Consider the following 14,377-nt stretch of genomic DNA (forward strand, 5'->3'; position numbering starts at 1 on the left):
AACAGAGGTCTTAAATACCACAAAAGAAAGAGGGGGGAGAACAAATATGGAAAAACACCAATGACCTCAAGGCCTGAAGATAGTCCAAACAACATCCATAAACCAAATATCCAATCATAACAAGACCACCATCAACAATATATCTAAAAAATCCATGGAGCCCACAACATAACACATGCTTGATACAAATAGGAGAGAGAGGCCACAAAAAACTCCAACATAGCAAGCAAAACTTCAAGATCTAAATCAAGAAAATTCGAAGATCTCGAAGAAACATTCTAAATCACATTGTGCATGAAAGATATACCCGAACCCATGAAAATGCCAAACCCAACTATACAAAAGTAGGCCATCCACACATTATTAGAAATGCCACCCAAAAGAGAGAGAAAAAAAGGGGCTAAAATTCCCCACAACAACAACACACAAGGTATTAACATGATCCACTTGAAACTAACCAATACAACCATTTCCACTAATAGTCCTGGGCATAAGAAAAATGTCAACACAATCAATAAAGACACCACAAACCAAATCTCAAGTCACACCAAACACAAGAACGAACAAGAAAAAAAGCCTCCTTTGGACAACAAATGATTCGATAAAACAGAGAAATGACCCTCAACAATGAGCATGCCCAACAAAATGGAAAAAGCCTCAGAACAGCCGCGCCCAACAAAACACCAATAAAGGGGTGAGAACAAGGAAATAAGGGCAACCAAGTAGCTAAGAGGATACACCAAAGTCAACCCAACCAAGAATCCTTGTAATCCTCACAGTCCCCCTTGCCCTCTACAACCTCAACATAATTCAAACCCCTACTCCCACCACTCTTCCTTGTTATTTTATCATGATTAAATACAATTGTTTATTGTTGTAATATAATTAATTTTTATTGTTGTTGTTGAAGGTTCCAAAGATTGAGGTGGGGCATGATCCCAACCTCATCCCTTGTTTATGTCAAAGATTGAGGCAGGGCACAATCCTAAACTCATCCCTTTTTTTATGTGACCTTTCAACAAACTTGATTCCTGGTGGGCCCTATGTGAACTATTCAATTTCACCAATAGACCAAGAACCTTTGACAATTACTTCTTTTAAAAGCTAATATATAAGATTTTATTTGCTTTGATAATAAGCAAGACTTGTGTTTTCAAAAATACCCACCGTTGGGCGTAAAGCGAGTTCCAACGGTCAGTTTTTGTTTTTGGCTTGGAAAACTTTGTTTTGTGGTCCGCTCTAGCATCGATGAAAGCTTTGTTGATTGTCCCTCAGCCGTTGAAGAATCTTCAGATTCTTCGCTCTGCTGCCTCTCTCGTTGTAGTGTTTCCGCATACTCGGATTGCTTTGTTTTCGCGAGGAATTCAAACAGGCAAGAGATATTCTTGAGCTTTTCCATCAGATTTTTGTATTGTCCAGGTCAAAATTTACCACTTGTTTTGAAATCTGTAATCTTTCTGGATGTTTTATTATGGGCTAGGGTTTAGAGATTTTTTTGCATTGCTTAGGTCAAATTTACCTGTTATTGTTTTGAAATCTGTAATCTTTCTGAATGTTAGGGTTTAGAGATGGGCAAAGGCAGCAAAGAGAAGGTTTTAGAACAGATATTCCAGCTGAAATTCACATCGAAGAGCCTGGTGAGACAGGCGAAGAAATGCGAGGCAGAAGAGAAAGCGGAGAAAGCGAAAGTAAAGAAGGCGATTGAGAAAGGGAACATGGACGGTGCGCGTATTTATGCACAAAATGCAATCAGAAAGCACAACGAGCAACTCAACTATTTGAGATTGGGGTCCAGACTGGATGCGGTGGTTTCCCGTTTGAGCAGCCAGAGCAAAATGGAAGACATCAGCAAGTCTATGTCCGGGATTGTGAAGGCGCTCGATTCTGCCCTGGCTCTTGGGAATATGCAAAAGATCTCTCTCACCATGGATCGATTCGAGAGGACTTTTGTGAACATGGAAGTGCAGTCAGCGTTTGTGGACACGGCAATGGCGGGTAGCACTTGCCTCTCCACGCCTGAAGATGATGTCAATTCCTTAATGCACCAAGTTGCCGATGCCCATGGACTCGAGGTTTCTGTTGCCCTTCCTCTCCCACAGGCAGGGACAGCTTCTCTCGCCCCTCTTTTGCCCCAACAAAATGATTCCGCCCACCTCCAGTCCAGAGGTTAATCATTTCAACAAAAGCTATTGTTCTTAGTGCTTACAGTAAGAGGATTGTTAGCCACATGCTCTATTCTTTCACTGTAATTGTTTGTGCTTACTACTTTGAAATCTCTAAGTATTTTATTTTATGGCATGATCTGTGCTTGCTTGGCTATGGGATTCATTTCTCTTTTATCTCCCAATGATTTTACAGTTGGTTGTTTTCAATTCTTGGTTTTAGTTGCTTTTTAAAGCTTAAGGTGCCTTGAGATGTAGGGGGAAGGCTGTGCATAATGGACATTGGACATTGTTTAAAATTAGGGTAGTTTGTGAACAAAAGCACATTTATTGATAAGTAGGATATATTTTTCAGAGTAAGTCAATTTGTGATATTGGTATCAGAATTTAATTATGTAATTCATGAATCAAATTTATTGATCCATGTCTAATGAGTAGTAGTTTACACGAATTCATTTCTCACAATAATGAATGGGACACATAGCACTCATTAGATCTAGGTGATGCTCACATACATTGGTTTTATTTGAGTTTTAAAATTTAAGATTTCTTGAAATGTAAGACGAGGGCTATGGAACATGAACATAGACTGTTGAGAAAACTGATGCTTCAATGCATAGTTTTCACCACCACCGTCACTGTTATCCGTTCATGCAAGGAGTTTTTTAATTGAAGATAATGAAGATTTAAAATGCAGCATAACTTAATATCTCGTTGAATGTATTAAACAATGTATGTTGAATGTATGAAATATAACATACGAAAGAATCGTGTAATGCAATGATATTATACTGCCTGCAATATGTAATCAGAGTGAAAGATTAATAAAGATTTATTGTGTGTTTGTGTGTAAAATAATTGGTATAAAAATCTCTCTGTATTGTGTCCTCTGTTTAGCCCTTGTGTCCTCTGTTTTGCCTCTGTTTTTAATTTCTATATTGACACCATTTAAAATCAGGGTAATTTGGTGAACAAAAGCGCATCTATTTATATGTAGGCATAGTCGCAGAAGATGTGATTATGGTGAAGGGAACATTATGTAGAGTTGTTTTAACAGATACTAGATCTGTTTGTCCAAGAAAGTTCACTGAATTCTTAGCATGTTCAAAGGTGCCGTATTAGCCAGTGCTTACCGAATCGAAACTGATTGCGAAGCAAGTGAACCAAGCCCATAGTTTCCTCTTTGATGGTAGATGTACTTGATCTCAGATTCCTAGCAAGCAATAATTTAGATCTGGTGTTGAAATAATTTGAATGGGACATTAGCTACTGGTCGCTTTTACTTTGTTTTAAGCAATTAAAGAGTTCATGTCTCAAATCTAGTCTGTTTGTTTGCTGGAATTGAATTGCAATTAGTAGGAACAATTTTTTAAAAAAAATATAATGTTCAGTTTGAATGCGTTAAATTGGAATTGGAATATAAGTTTCAAATTATTATTCTGGTCTGAAATGATTCTTTGTTAGTCCTACTTCAAGAGGTGGAATTGGAATTAAATTAAATTTTCATTTTCATTTTTCTGCTCCTTAAAATTCAATTCTGAATTAACAAATCCAACATTAGACAAATTCTGAATTTGAGATAAATTCTGCATTTGATAATGGTAACAGCCAAACGACCCTAAGAATTTTTTAGGAAATGCCCTTAGTTGCACTCTGCAAATGTATAAATGTATCTAGGTCCATTACTGAGACAGTTTTTCCCCTATTTCCGAATTTAAATGCCTCTTCTATGTATCTACTGCCCTGAATCTCTTCTTTCAGGGGCCTCGCTGTAGGTTTCATAGTTTGGATATATTCACATTATAAGTTACAATAGCACACATTTTTTTCAGAATGCTCCCTCTGATACACCATGATTGGATGCACAGGCAATGTACATATCCTCTCGGTAAATATAGTATCCTCTCAGGTCCTCTCGGTAAATATAGTATCCTCTCAGGTCATAGACAATATAATAGAAGCCGACTACAAAGATTATTACTCTCTTAATCAATATGAACAAATCATTGTCAAGTTCAGATTAACCTAGTGATAGGGTAAAATTTCTATTGGTTAGGTGCATCTTCCTACTGGAGTGCAGTGACAGCAGTTCTTACCAAAAACTCATAGTTTATTGTACCTCCGCATCTGTGGAATCATAATTCTGTGGCTTCTAACGTCTGTTTTGAGCTCTACTTTTATTTTATTTTGGTTGGTAATGATTTATGGGCTGCTGTTAATACTATTTGGATGTGCAAGGACTGCATTCCTAAGCTTTGTAAACATGGATAACAATCATTACACCATAATCTTAGCACACGTGCTCCATAAAATCAAAGTTATGGATTTTTGAGCCAGGGTTTATGTTCTTACGAACGTCACCCTTCAGTTTTATAAATCGATATCATGGCAAACCCCTTCCTTTGCAAAAGTGATAAATAATAAATTGCTCCAACTTGTTGGAAAATGTTCTATGTGCTGTAGCTCAATTTTTAATTGTAGGAGACTTCTCATGCTGCCCTCTAGTTTTTTGAGCTTTTTGTTTGTTTCAACTTTCAATATTTACTTTGAGGTTGCAGACATGTATGGGTTATTACGCGAGCAGATGAGTTTGAGTTTATAAAGGTGATAAAATTTGGAATTGTTGCTAAATATTGATAGTCATCCTAAGCTTATCAAAGTTTAGATTTCTTGAATGGTCATTACAATACTGGTTTGAAGAATATTTTATTATTATAATTCAACAAAATCTACTGTTATGTGTTTGTAATTCTTCTTAGATTTTGATGATACAAAAAACACTTTTCTATACAATTTTATTCTTCATAGAAGTAAAAGGCAACTTTTATGGATTCTGAATTTTAAGAAATCTATACTTAACCTGAATTATCAAACTCGGCAATCGTCAATTAGATGTGCATATTTAGAACAGTTTGAAGTGCATCGGAGTTCAACAAAATCTAATTGAGTTAGATGTTCTGTTTGTATCTCCACTCAGATTTTGATACTATAATTTTTCAGAGATGTTCTTGTACAATGCTCTTCTGTATTGAAGGAAAAATGCAACTATCGTGGATTCTGAACTTCAGTCATGAAAAAGCAGTTGAATTACTAAACTTGACAGTCATTAAATTGCCAGTTAAATGTCCATATTTAGGAGAGCAGCTTGAAGTGAATCAAACTCCTCTGAAGTTCAGTATTTAAATTGTGAGATTTACTAAATTAGCTTATTAAATTCACATTCTAAACCCACACTTCTGAATTACTCAAACATGACAATCACTAAATTATCTTTTCAATTGGTTGTCCGTACTTTAAAAAGCAATTTGATGTCTAGTGGTTCATCATTTGGCCGTCGACCCTCAAGCAAAAACTCTGAAAGATGCATCCTAGAGTTGCTTTACTAGTCAAAGCGGACTTAGAAAAGATGCTAGATGCAAAGATCATCCGCCCAATTGATTATTCAGATTGGATCTCTAACATGGTACCTGTCAACAAGCCCTCCAGTGATATCAAAATTTGTACAGATTTCAGATATCTCAATAAGGCTTGTCTTAAAGATGATTTCCCTTTACCAAATACAGACATGATTGTCGATCTCATAGTAGGCCACGAGCTCTTATCTTTCATGGATGGTTTCTTTGGGTATAGTTAGATTCAGATAAAAGAAGAAGATCAATATAAGACAACATTCACCACCCCTTGGGGAACATTTTGTTACAACATGATGCCATATGGGTTAAAAAATGCACGAGCGACCTATTAGCGAGCTATGATGGTCATCTTCTATGATCTCATCCATAAAACCCTTGAAGATTATGTGGATGACATTTTGGTCAAATCTCTCAATGCCCTTGATCACTTATCTCACCTCAAGGAAGTGTTTGATCAACTGGCCAAGTACCCTTTCATGCTCAACCCCAAGAAATGTGTCTTCAGTGTCACATTTGGCAAGCTCCTAGGTTTTATTGTATCAATGTGTGGTATTAAAATTGACCCTCAGAAGGTCAAAGCCATCATGGATATGTCTCCTCCCAAGACACTATGAAAACTTCAATCTCTCCGAGGGAAGTTGCAATCAGTCAGCAGATTCATCTCACAACTAGCAGATAAATGTCAACCTTTCACACATTTGCTAAAAAAAGATCAAAATTTCAGATGGGATCCTATTTGCCATCGTAGTTTTGAATAGATCAAGCAATACTTGGCCAACCCACCCATCCTAGTTTTGCTAGTTGCCGAGAGATAATTAATATTATAAATAACAACTACTCTAACAACATTAGGCACACTTCTATTACAAGTTGATGACAAAGGGAAAGAAAGGGCTATCTACTAAATCAATCACACTCTAGTTGGTTATGAGCTTAATTGCATGACTATGGAAAAAGCTTGTTTAGCTGTGGTTTTCGCCACTCAGAAGCTTTGCCATTACATATTGAGTCATACTATGCAACTTATCTCCAAGATTGACCCTTTGAAATATATGTTATCACACATAGTACTCATAGATTGCCTAGAAAAATGGGCCATGCTTCTCAGCAAATTTGACATTCAACATGTCGCTAGAAAGGCAATCAAAGGACAAGCTATAGCAAATCACTTGATCGATGCACCCTTGGTCACTGATCACCCTTTCATTATGGAGTTTCCAGATGAACATCTCTGCATGATAGAGGAACAACCATCATGGAAGCTATACTTTGATGGATCTTATACTTCCCATGGCTCCGGAGCAGGCATATTGTTGGTCACCCCTCAAGGCAACTATATTCCTAAGTCTTTCAAACTTCAATTTTAGTACACAAACACCATATTCGAGTATGAAGCTCTTATTGTAAGGCTCGAGATAGTAGTTGAATGGAACATCACAGAGCTACAGTTCTTTGGAGTGTCACAAGTGATTATCAAGCAAGTCCTTCATGAGTACCAAACAAAGGATGATAAACTCCAACCCTTCAAAGAATTGGTGGATCAGTTAAAGCAACATATCATTCAAATCTAATTCGCACTTGTACCAAGGTTGCAAAATAAGGTTGTAGATGCCATGGCCATTATTGGTTCACTCTTGGAGATTCCTCGGGAAGCTACACAATATGAATTCTTAGTCGAGCAGCTACATGAGCCTGCATACAAGAACAATGAATTGACACGGGTATGCATCTTGGTCCCCAATCTCCATGGTACCACGAAATTCATGCTCATCTAAAAATTGGTATCATATCTCCTCATCTCACAAGAACCCAATGCCAACACCTCATTCGCGGAGCATCCTGCTGCACTATCATAGCTAACACCCTATATCATCAAGGCTATCATGATACTCTTTCTCGGTGTTTAGAACAAAATGAGGCCACTATGACATTAAAAGAGGTACACTCCAGACTTTGTGGTGCTCACACGAGCAGTATAGTCCTAGGTAGACAAATACTTAAAGATGGATACTATTGGCCTACTATAGAACATGATGCTTGTGAGTTTGTCAAAAGGTGTTTACCTTGTCAGCAACATGTAAATTTAATTTGAGCCCAACCTTAAGATCTTCAACCCATTACACCACCATGGTCATTTGCATGCTGGGGGTTTGACCTTGTTGGTGTTATTGCACCCCTATCTTCAGAAGGCCACAAATGGATCATCACTACTATGGATTACTTCACCAAGTGGGTTGAGGAAGTCCCACTTGTCACTACCACAAGAGTTCAAGTTTCCAAGTTCACCCTCTATCATATTATATGTCACTTTGGTACCCCTGCTACCATTTTTATTGACCATGGAGGTAACTTCGAAAACCTCAATATGGAAGAGTTGTGCACCTCACTCCACATTCATCACTATTTCTCTAGCCCATACTTCCCACAAAGTAATGGTTAGGCTGAGGCAACTAACAAAACCCTACTCAAAATCCTCAAGAAAGTGCACAAATCAACCCCTCCCTATGAGCTTACTGCACCTTATTTCGTACATCCAAAGGCACAACCCCATACTCCTTGGTCTATGGTGCTAAAGTAGTCCTACCTATTGAATTTGAACTCCCATCCTTGCACATCTCTTTGCGATGAAAAATATTAGATGATGATTAAAAAGTAGCCAGACTCGCATAGCTAGATCTACTTGATGAAAATAGGTAACAGGCCGATGACCATCTCAGAATCTATTAGAATCACCTCAAGCACAACTTCAACAAGATAGTTCACCCACAACAAATATAAGTAGATGACATGGTCCTCAAAGAAAACATGAAAGTCCAAGAAGAGCGAGAAAAGAAGGGAAAGTTTGAGCCCACATGGCTTGGTCCATATGTTGTCACAACATTTTTGAGCTCAGAAGCATATCAACTATCAACACTTAAAGGTGAAACACTAAATGATCCCACCAACATCATTCACCTCAAGGATTTTTATGCCTAAGCTCCTTAGTGTATCATGCTAATCCTACAAAAAGACCAATAAAATCCAAAAATCTAAAAAAGCAAAAGAAAAAAAAAGTGTCCAAAGGTGAAAACTAGGCAGTTCAAGCACCTTGGATAGGTACCTTGGTGAAAACCTAGCAAATAGGCACCATGTGTACTTGGCCTTCTCGTTATCTATCATTGATCTACATCTATTCACCATCTCCATCCACATCTTGTCATCCATCTTCCCATTTCCCCAAGGTGTTCTAAAGATCCCATCACTAGTAAATTTGGACCTATTTTTTCGATGCAGTTATGATCAAAATTTTGATAGTAAAATGTTGAAATTTGTCATTGCTATAATTTCGTTGAAAGTTTGACGCATTCCATATGCGTCGATGTATTGATGGGAAGTTTCATCAAAAATCACCCACATCTATGTCACATGTCGACGCCAAACAACTAATTCAAATGTCAAACTATCGACACCAGCCAAAGATGATTCTCATTATGGAGTTTCTAGATGAACATCTCTACATGATAGAGGAACAACCATCATGGAAGCTAAACTAATGGATCTTATACATCCCATGGCTTCGGAGCAGCCATATTGTTGGTCATCCTTCAAGGCAACTATCCTAAGTCTTTCAAACTTCAGTTCCATTACACAAATAACATATTAGAGTATGAAGCTCTTATTGCAGGGCTCAAGATAGTAGTTGAATGGAACATCAGAGAGCTATAGGTCTTTGGAGAGTCCCAACTAATTATCAAGCAAGTCCTTGATGAGTACCAAACAAAGGATGATAAACTCCAACCCTACAAAGAATTGTTGGATCAGTTAAAGCAACATTTCATTCAGATCTGATTCACACAAGAACCAAGTTTGCAAAACAAGGCTATAGATGCCATGGCCATTATCGGTTCACTCTCGGAGATCCCTCGAGAAGCTACCTAGTATGAATTCTCAATCGAGCAGCTACACGAGCCCACATACGAGAACGATGAATCGACATGGGTATGCGTCTTGGTTGGTCCCCAATCTTCGTGGTACCACAAAATTCATGCTTATCTAAAAAATGGTATCATATATCCTCATCTCACAAGAACCCAATGCCAAACCTCATTTGCAAAGCATCCTACTTGTAATGTCCCTATTTTTGGAGGAGTTAATTATTAACTTAATAAAGTGATATATTTTATAAAGTCATTAAATAAAACAATCTTCTAGAGGTTGCTGGAAGAAGCGGAGAAAAAATTTAAAAAGGAGGCCGACCTATCGAGAAAAAAAGAATAAATGGGCATTAAGAGCTCATTGCCTATCATCGAGATTTATTATTGATTTTTGCTTATGTGCGTTGTGGAGCCTAGGGTTTTTTGCAAATAGTCACAATTGGCCATTGAGAACGAAAACTCTTAATTGGTATGCAATTTTGAGTGTGTGAAAGATCACCTGAATTATTGCAGCTGTGGGAAGGATATTTCAGTCCTTTCACTTGTGCTTAATTGCTAGTTTGAAGTTGCACTTTCACCATATCATCTTCAGCAGTCAGTCTCTAATATCTAATCAATCTAGGTTCTTCATTTCACTTTGTAGTTGTAATAAGTTCTCAATTGTATACAACCAGTTAGGGTTGTCTGTAATGTGCCATGTCATAATGTTTCAGTGCTTAAAATTGCCATATCATTTGTAAAAACATTTGGTTTTCATTGAATGAATACATTGGCACTATTATTTCCTTATTTCAGCAATATACTTCAGCAGTGTATTAAATTTAGGGTTTTGTTTAGTGGCCTATTGAAAAGGGTCATTACACTGCTGCACTATCATAGCTAACACCTTGTATCATCAAGGTTATCATGATACTCTTTCTCGGTGTTTAGACCAAAATGAGGCCGCTATGGCATTGAAAGAGGTACACTCCAGACTTTGTGGTGCTCACATGAGTAGTATAGTCCTAGCTCGACAAATACTCAAAGCTAGATACTATTGGCCTACTATAGAACATGATGCTTATGAGTTTGTCAAAAGGTGTTTACCTTGTCAGCAACATGCAAATTTAATTCGAGCCGAACTTTAAGATCTTCAACCCATTACACCACCATGGTCATTTGCATGCTGGGGATTTGACCTTGTTGGTGTTATTGCATCCCTATCTTCAGAAGGCCACAAATGGATCATCACTACTACAGATCACTTCACCAAGTGGGTTGAGGAAGTCCCACTTGTCACTACCACAGGAGTTCAAGTTTCCAAGTTCATCCTCTATCATATTATATGTCTGTTCGGTATCCATGTTACCACTTTTACTGGCCATGGAGGTAACTTTGAAAACCTCAATATGGAAGACTTGTGCACCTCACTCTACATTCATCACTATTTCTCCAGCCCATACTTCCCACAAGGTAACAGTTAGGCTGAGGCAACTAACAAAACCCTACTCAAAATCCTCAAGAAAGTTGTCAATGATTTTGGCCGCAATTGGCATTTACAAATCAACTCCTCTCTATGGGCTTACCGCACCTCATTCTATACATCCAAAGGCACAACTCCATATTCCCTGGTCCATGGTGCTGAATTAGTCCTATCTATTGAATTTGAACTCGCATCCTTGCATATCTCTTTGTGAGGACAAATATCAGATGAGGATTACAAGGTAGCCAAACTCACATAGCTAGATCTACATGATGAAAAATGGAAATAGACCTATGACCATCTCACAATCTATCAAAATCGCCTCAAGCACAACTTCAACAAGAAGGTTCACCTACGATAATTTTAAGTAGGTGTTATTGTCCTCAAAGAAAACATGAAAGTCCAAGCAGAGCGAGAAAAGAAAGGCAAGTTTGAGCCCACATGGATTGGTCCATATGTTGTCACAACATCTTTCAGCTCAAGAGCATATCCGCTATCAACACTTAAAGGTGAAACATTGAACAATCCCACCAACATCATTCACCTCAAGAAGTTATATGCCTAAGCTCCTCAGTGTATCGTGCTAATCCTACAAAATGACCAAAAAAATCCAAAAAGAAAAAAAAGAAAAAGAAAATTAAAGAGAAAAATAAAGTGTCCAAAGGTGAAAACTTGACAATTCAAGCACCTTGGATAGGTACTTTGGTGAAAATCTAGCAAATAAGCACCCTGTATACTTGGCCTTGCCATTATCCATCATTGATCTACATCCATCAACCATCTCCACCCATATCTCGTCATCTATCTTCCCATTTCTCCAAGGTGTTCTAAAGATCCCATCACTAGTAAATTTGGACCTATTTTTTGATGTGGTTGTGGTTGAAATTTTGACAATAAAACATCAAAAGTCATCATCGCTACAATTGTGTCAAAATTTTGACACATTCCATAGGTGTCAATGTATTGACAGCAAGTTCTGTAAAAAATCATCCCCATCTATGTTACATGTTGACACCAGACAATTAATTCAAAATGTTGAACTATCAACACTGGCTAGAGATGATTCGAGGGGTTTGTTATACCATTGATGAGAAGCCCTGTCAAACTATCGATGCCAGCCATAGATGATTTGATGAGTTTGTTATACCATCGATGACAAACTGTTTCAAAATTTTAACGACAACTAGATTTTTCAAACAAAAAAAATGATCGGGTCCCAATATGCCTTTAGCACATATTGAATCCTTCAGCGTAATGATTGGGTCACAATATGCCTTGAGCACATTGAGCTCATCATATAGTCTTTGGATTTTCCAATGACTATAACGAGAAGTAAGAACGAAATTGTTTGAGTGAGAGGGATTTGATATGACACTCAAAGTTTTATTAGCGGGTATTTGATCTGTTGATTTGTTGCTAGAGTTTTGAGAGGCAAAGTAGACAACATAAAGAAGTTTTGGAAGAAGTTGAAAATGGCAACCGCGAGTAGCATCGGTGAGCTAAAATACTTGTAGAGCTTTTGAAATCTCAAGATGTTGTTGTTGGTGACAGCACGACAATAGTTATTTTCATCGCCGATACAATTCTTAAACAATATGTGAATTTGTTGTCTAAGGGTGTTAATCCTACCATTATGTCGAAGGCCTTTCATAGGGCCTCTAAGAAGGCCATCAAGGTTTTAACTACCATGGCTATTCCTGTCAAATTGATGGATCGTGAATCTTCGGTGAAAAGTGCAAGCACTTATTTGAACAATAAGGTTGTCAACCAATATTCTACCTTATTGGCCCCGCTTGATGTTGACGTTGTCTTGAATGTCTTCGACCTTGCAAAGCCTGACATTTTGGATTTGAGGGACATTAAAGTTTTTCAAGAATTTTGTGGGACTGTTGATGATACAGACATGGTTAAGGGTTTGGTGTTTAATAAGAAGGCAAGGCATATGGATGGAGGCCCCATGAGGATATAGAATGTGAAGATTGGCATAATACAATTCCAAATTTCACCTCCTAAGATAGACATTTAGCAGAACATTGTGGTCTTTGATTATAAAATGATGGATAGGATTTTGAAGGAGGAGAGAAATTATATTCTGAGTATGATAAAGAAGATCAAAGCCATTGGATGCAATGTGTTATTGATCCAAAAGATTATTCTACGAGATGCCATCACTAATCTCTCGCTGCATTATTTGTCCAAGGCAAAGATTTTGGTGGTCAAGGATGTGGAAAGGGATGAAATCAAGTTCATTACCAAGACACTGAATTGTTTACCCATTGCTAATATTGAACACTTTAGGGAGGAGAAGCCGGGGCTTGCTGATTTGGTTGAAGAGGTTTTGACTAGTGACATTGACATGGACTGGGTTGTTTGAAACTTATATGCATTTTTTAGAAAATCCTATATCCCCAACCTGTCACACAATTTTTCACTAAAAATGGATGTCTTTAATAATTTAAATTTATTATTTTGACAACATTGTTGGTCTTGATTTGCTAAACTTATTCTTATCATGTGTATTATATGTACTGTTCATTATGTATTATCTTTTAAACAAAAGGAGAAATCATTCTTTGCCAAACCATTGTGGAGCTCAAGGTGAAAACAACTTGAAAAATGTAACTTGATAATTACTTCACAAAAATAGAGTCCAATGGCATATAAATGTGCTAAGCACAATATCAATTTGGCACCACTTGCCACAAATTCATTACAAAATATTCTTTATTTTCTTCGTCTATAGAACTTTATAGAACTTTATTCACATCACATGATAAAGAAAGGAAGAAAAAAAATTAAGAACATAGTGCATGTCAATCTCTCCCTCTTATTTATCTAAAATGCATTGAATTCCACAATAATGAAATGACAAAAATTTGTCATATAAACAAAACAATGATAACTCTGCATAAATGTAGTTAATTTCACAAACCATTAAACAAAACATGTTCCCATTAATTCAAAAATTGAGTTAAGTAAAGAGTAGAGAACAATGCATTATTTGCACTTTCATATATCTTATCTATCCTTTAAAAAAGAAAGATGTAATAGGAGTTGTACTTGGTTATTCAAAAGATATAACACTCATATTCTACTAAGTAAAAATATCAGAAAAACTAAGTATAAGACAACTACAAAGACAAGGAATGAAAAAGAAAGGATTAGGCACACAAGAATGCTTTCAAACAAGAGAATAAATAATTACCATCCATTACAACTAGTATGATGTTGTTTCATTCACTATGAATAGATACAAGTGACATAAACTAAGGCATTATAATAAATTTGAACATTTATGTGACTAAGCATAAATCTTAGCACCTATGAAGTTGGAAATATAGGATAAACTAAATTGAAGGCAGAAATGGTATATGCTAAGGAGTTTAAAATTGATATGGCAAGAACTCTATGAGGTCCACGCAAGAG

General features: G+C 37.0%; 1 protein-coding gene and 1 pseudogene across 2 annotated transcripts; both read left to right on the forward strand.

Annotated features, from left to right (window-relative positions):
* Window positions 1-1,156: 1,156 nt before the first annotated feature.
* LOC149567467 (ESCRT-related protein CHMP1B-like) lies at window positions 1,157-2,298 on the forward strand. Of its 2 annotated transcripts, none has more exons than XM_089820650.1 (2): window positions 1,157-1,419; window positions 1,560-2,298. In XM_089820650.1, the coding sequence occupies exon 2, from the start codon at window positions 1,569-1,571 to the stop codon at window positions 2,169-2,171; it is 603 nt and encodes a 200-aa protein (XP_089676776.1). In that variant the 5' UTR covers window positions 1,157-1,419; window positions 1,560-1,568; the 3' UTR covers window positions 2,172-2,298. The 2 variants fall into 2 exon arrangements, with proteins under 2 accessions (XP_089676776.1, XP_089676775.1); XM_089820649.1 differs by having other exon boundaries at window positions 1,159-1,372.
* Window positions 2,299-9,440: 7,142 nt separating this feature from the next.
* On the forward strand, window positions 9,441-13,325 carry LOC149567468 (T-complex protein 1 subunit delta pseudogene; annotated as a pseudogene).
* The last annotated feature ends 1,052 nt before the right edge of the window (window positions 13,326-14,377 follow it).

Source organism: Cupressus sempervirens, chromosome 3 (genome assembly GCF_028749045.1).
Source record: "Cupressus sempervirens isolate cs-2001-9-10 chromosome 3, ASM2874904v1, whole genome shotgun sequence".
Classification (NCBI taxonomy): domain Eukaryota; kingdom Viridiplantae; phylum Streptophyta; class Pinopsida; order Cupressales; family Cupressaceae; genus Cupressus; species Cupressus sempervirens.

Coding starts and splice junctions, on each gene's coding strand:
- LOC149567467 (XM_089820650.1), top strand. CDS start 1,569: ATGGGCAAAGGCAGCAAAGAGAAGGTTTTAGAACAGATATTCCAGCTG.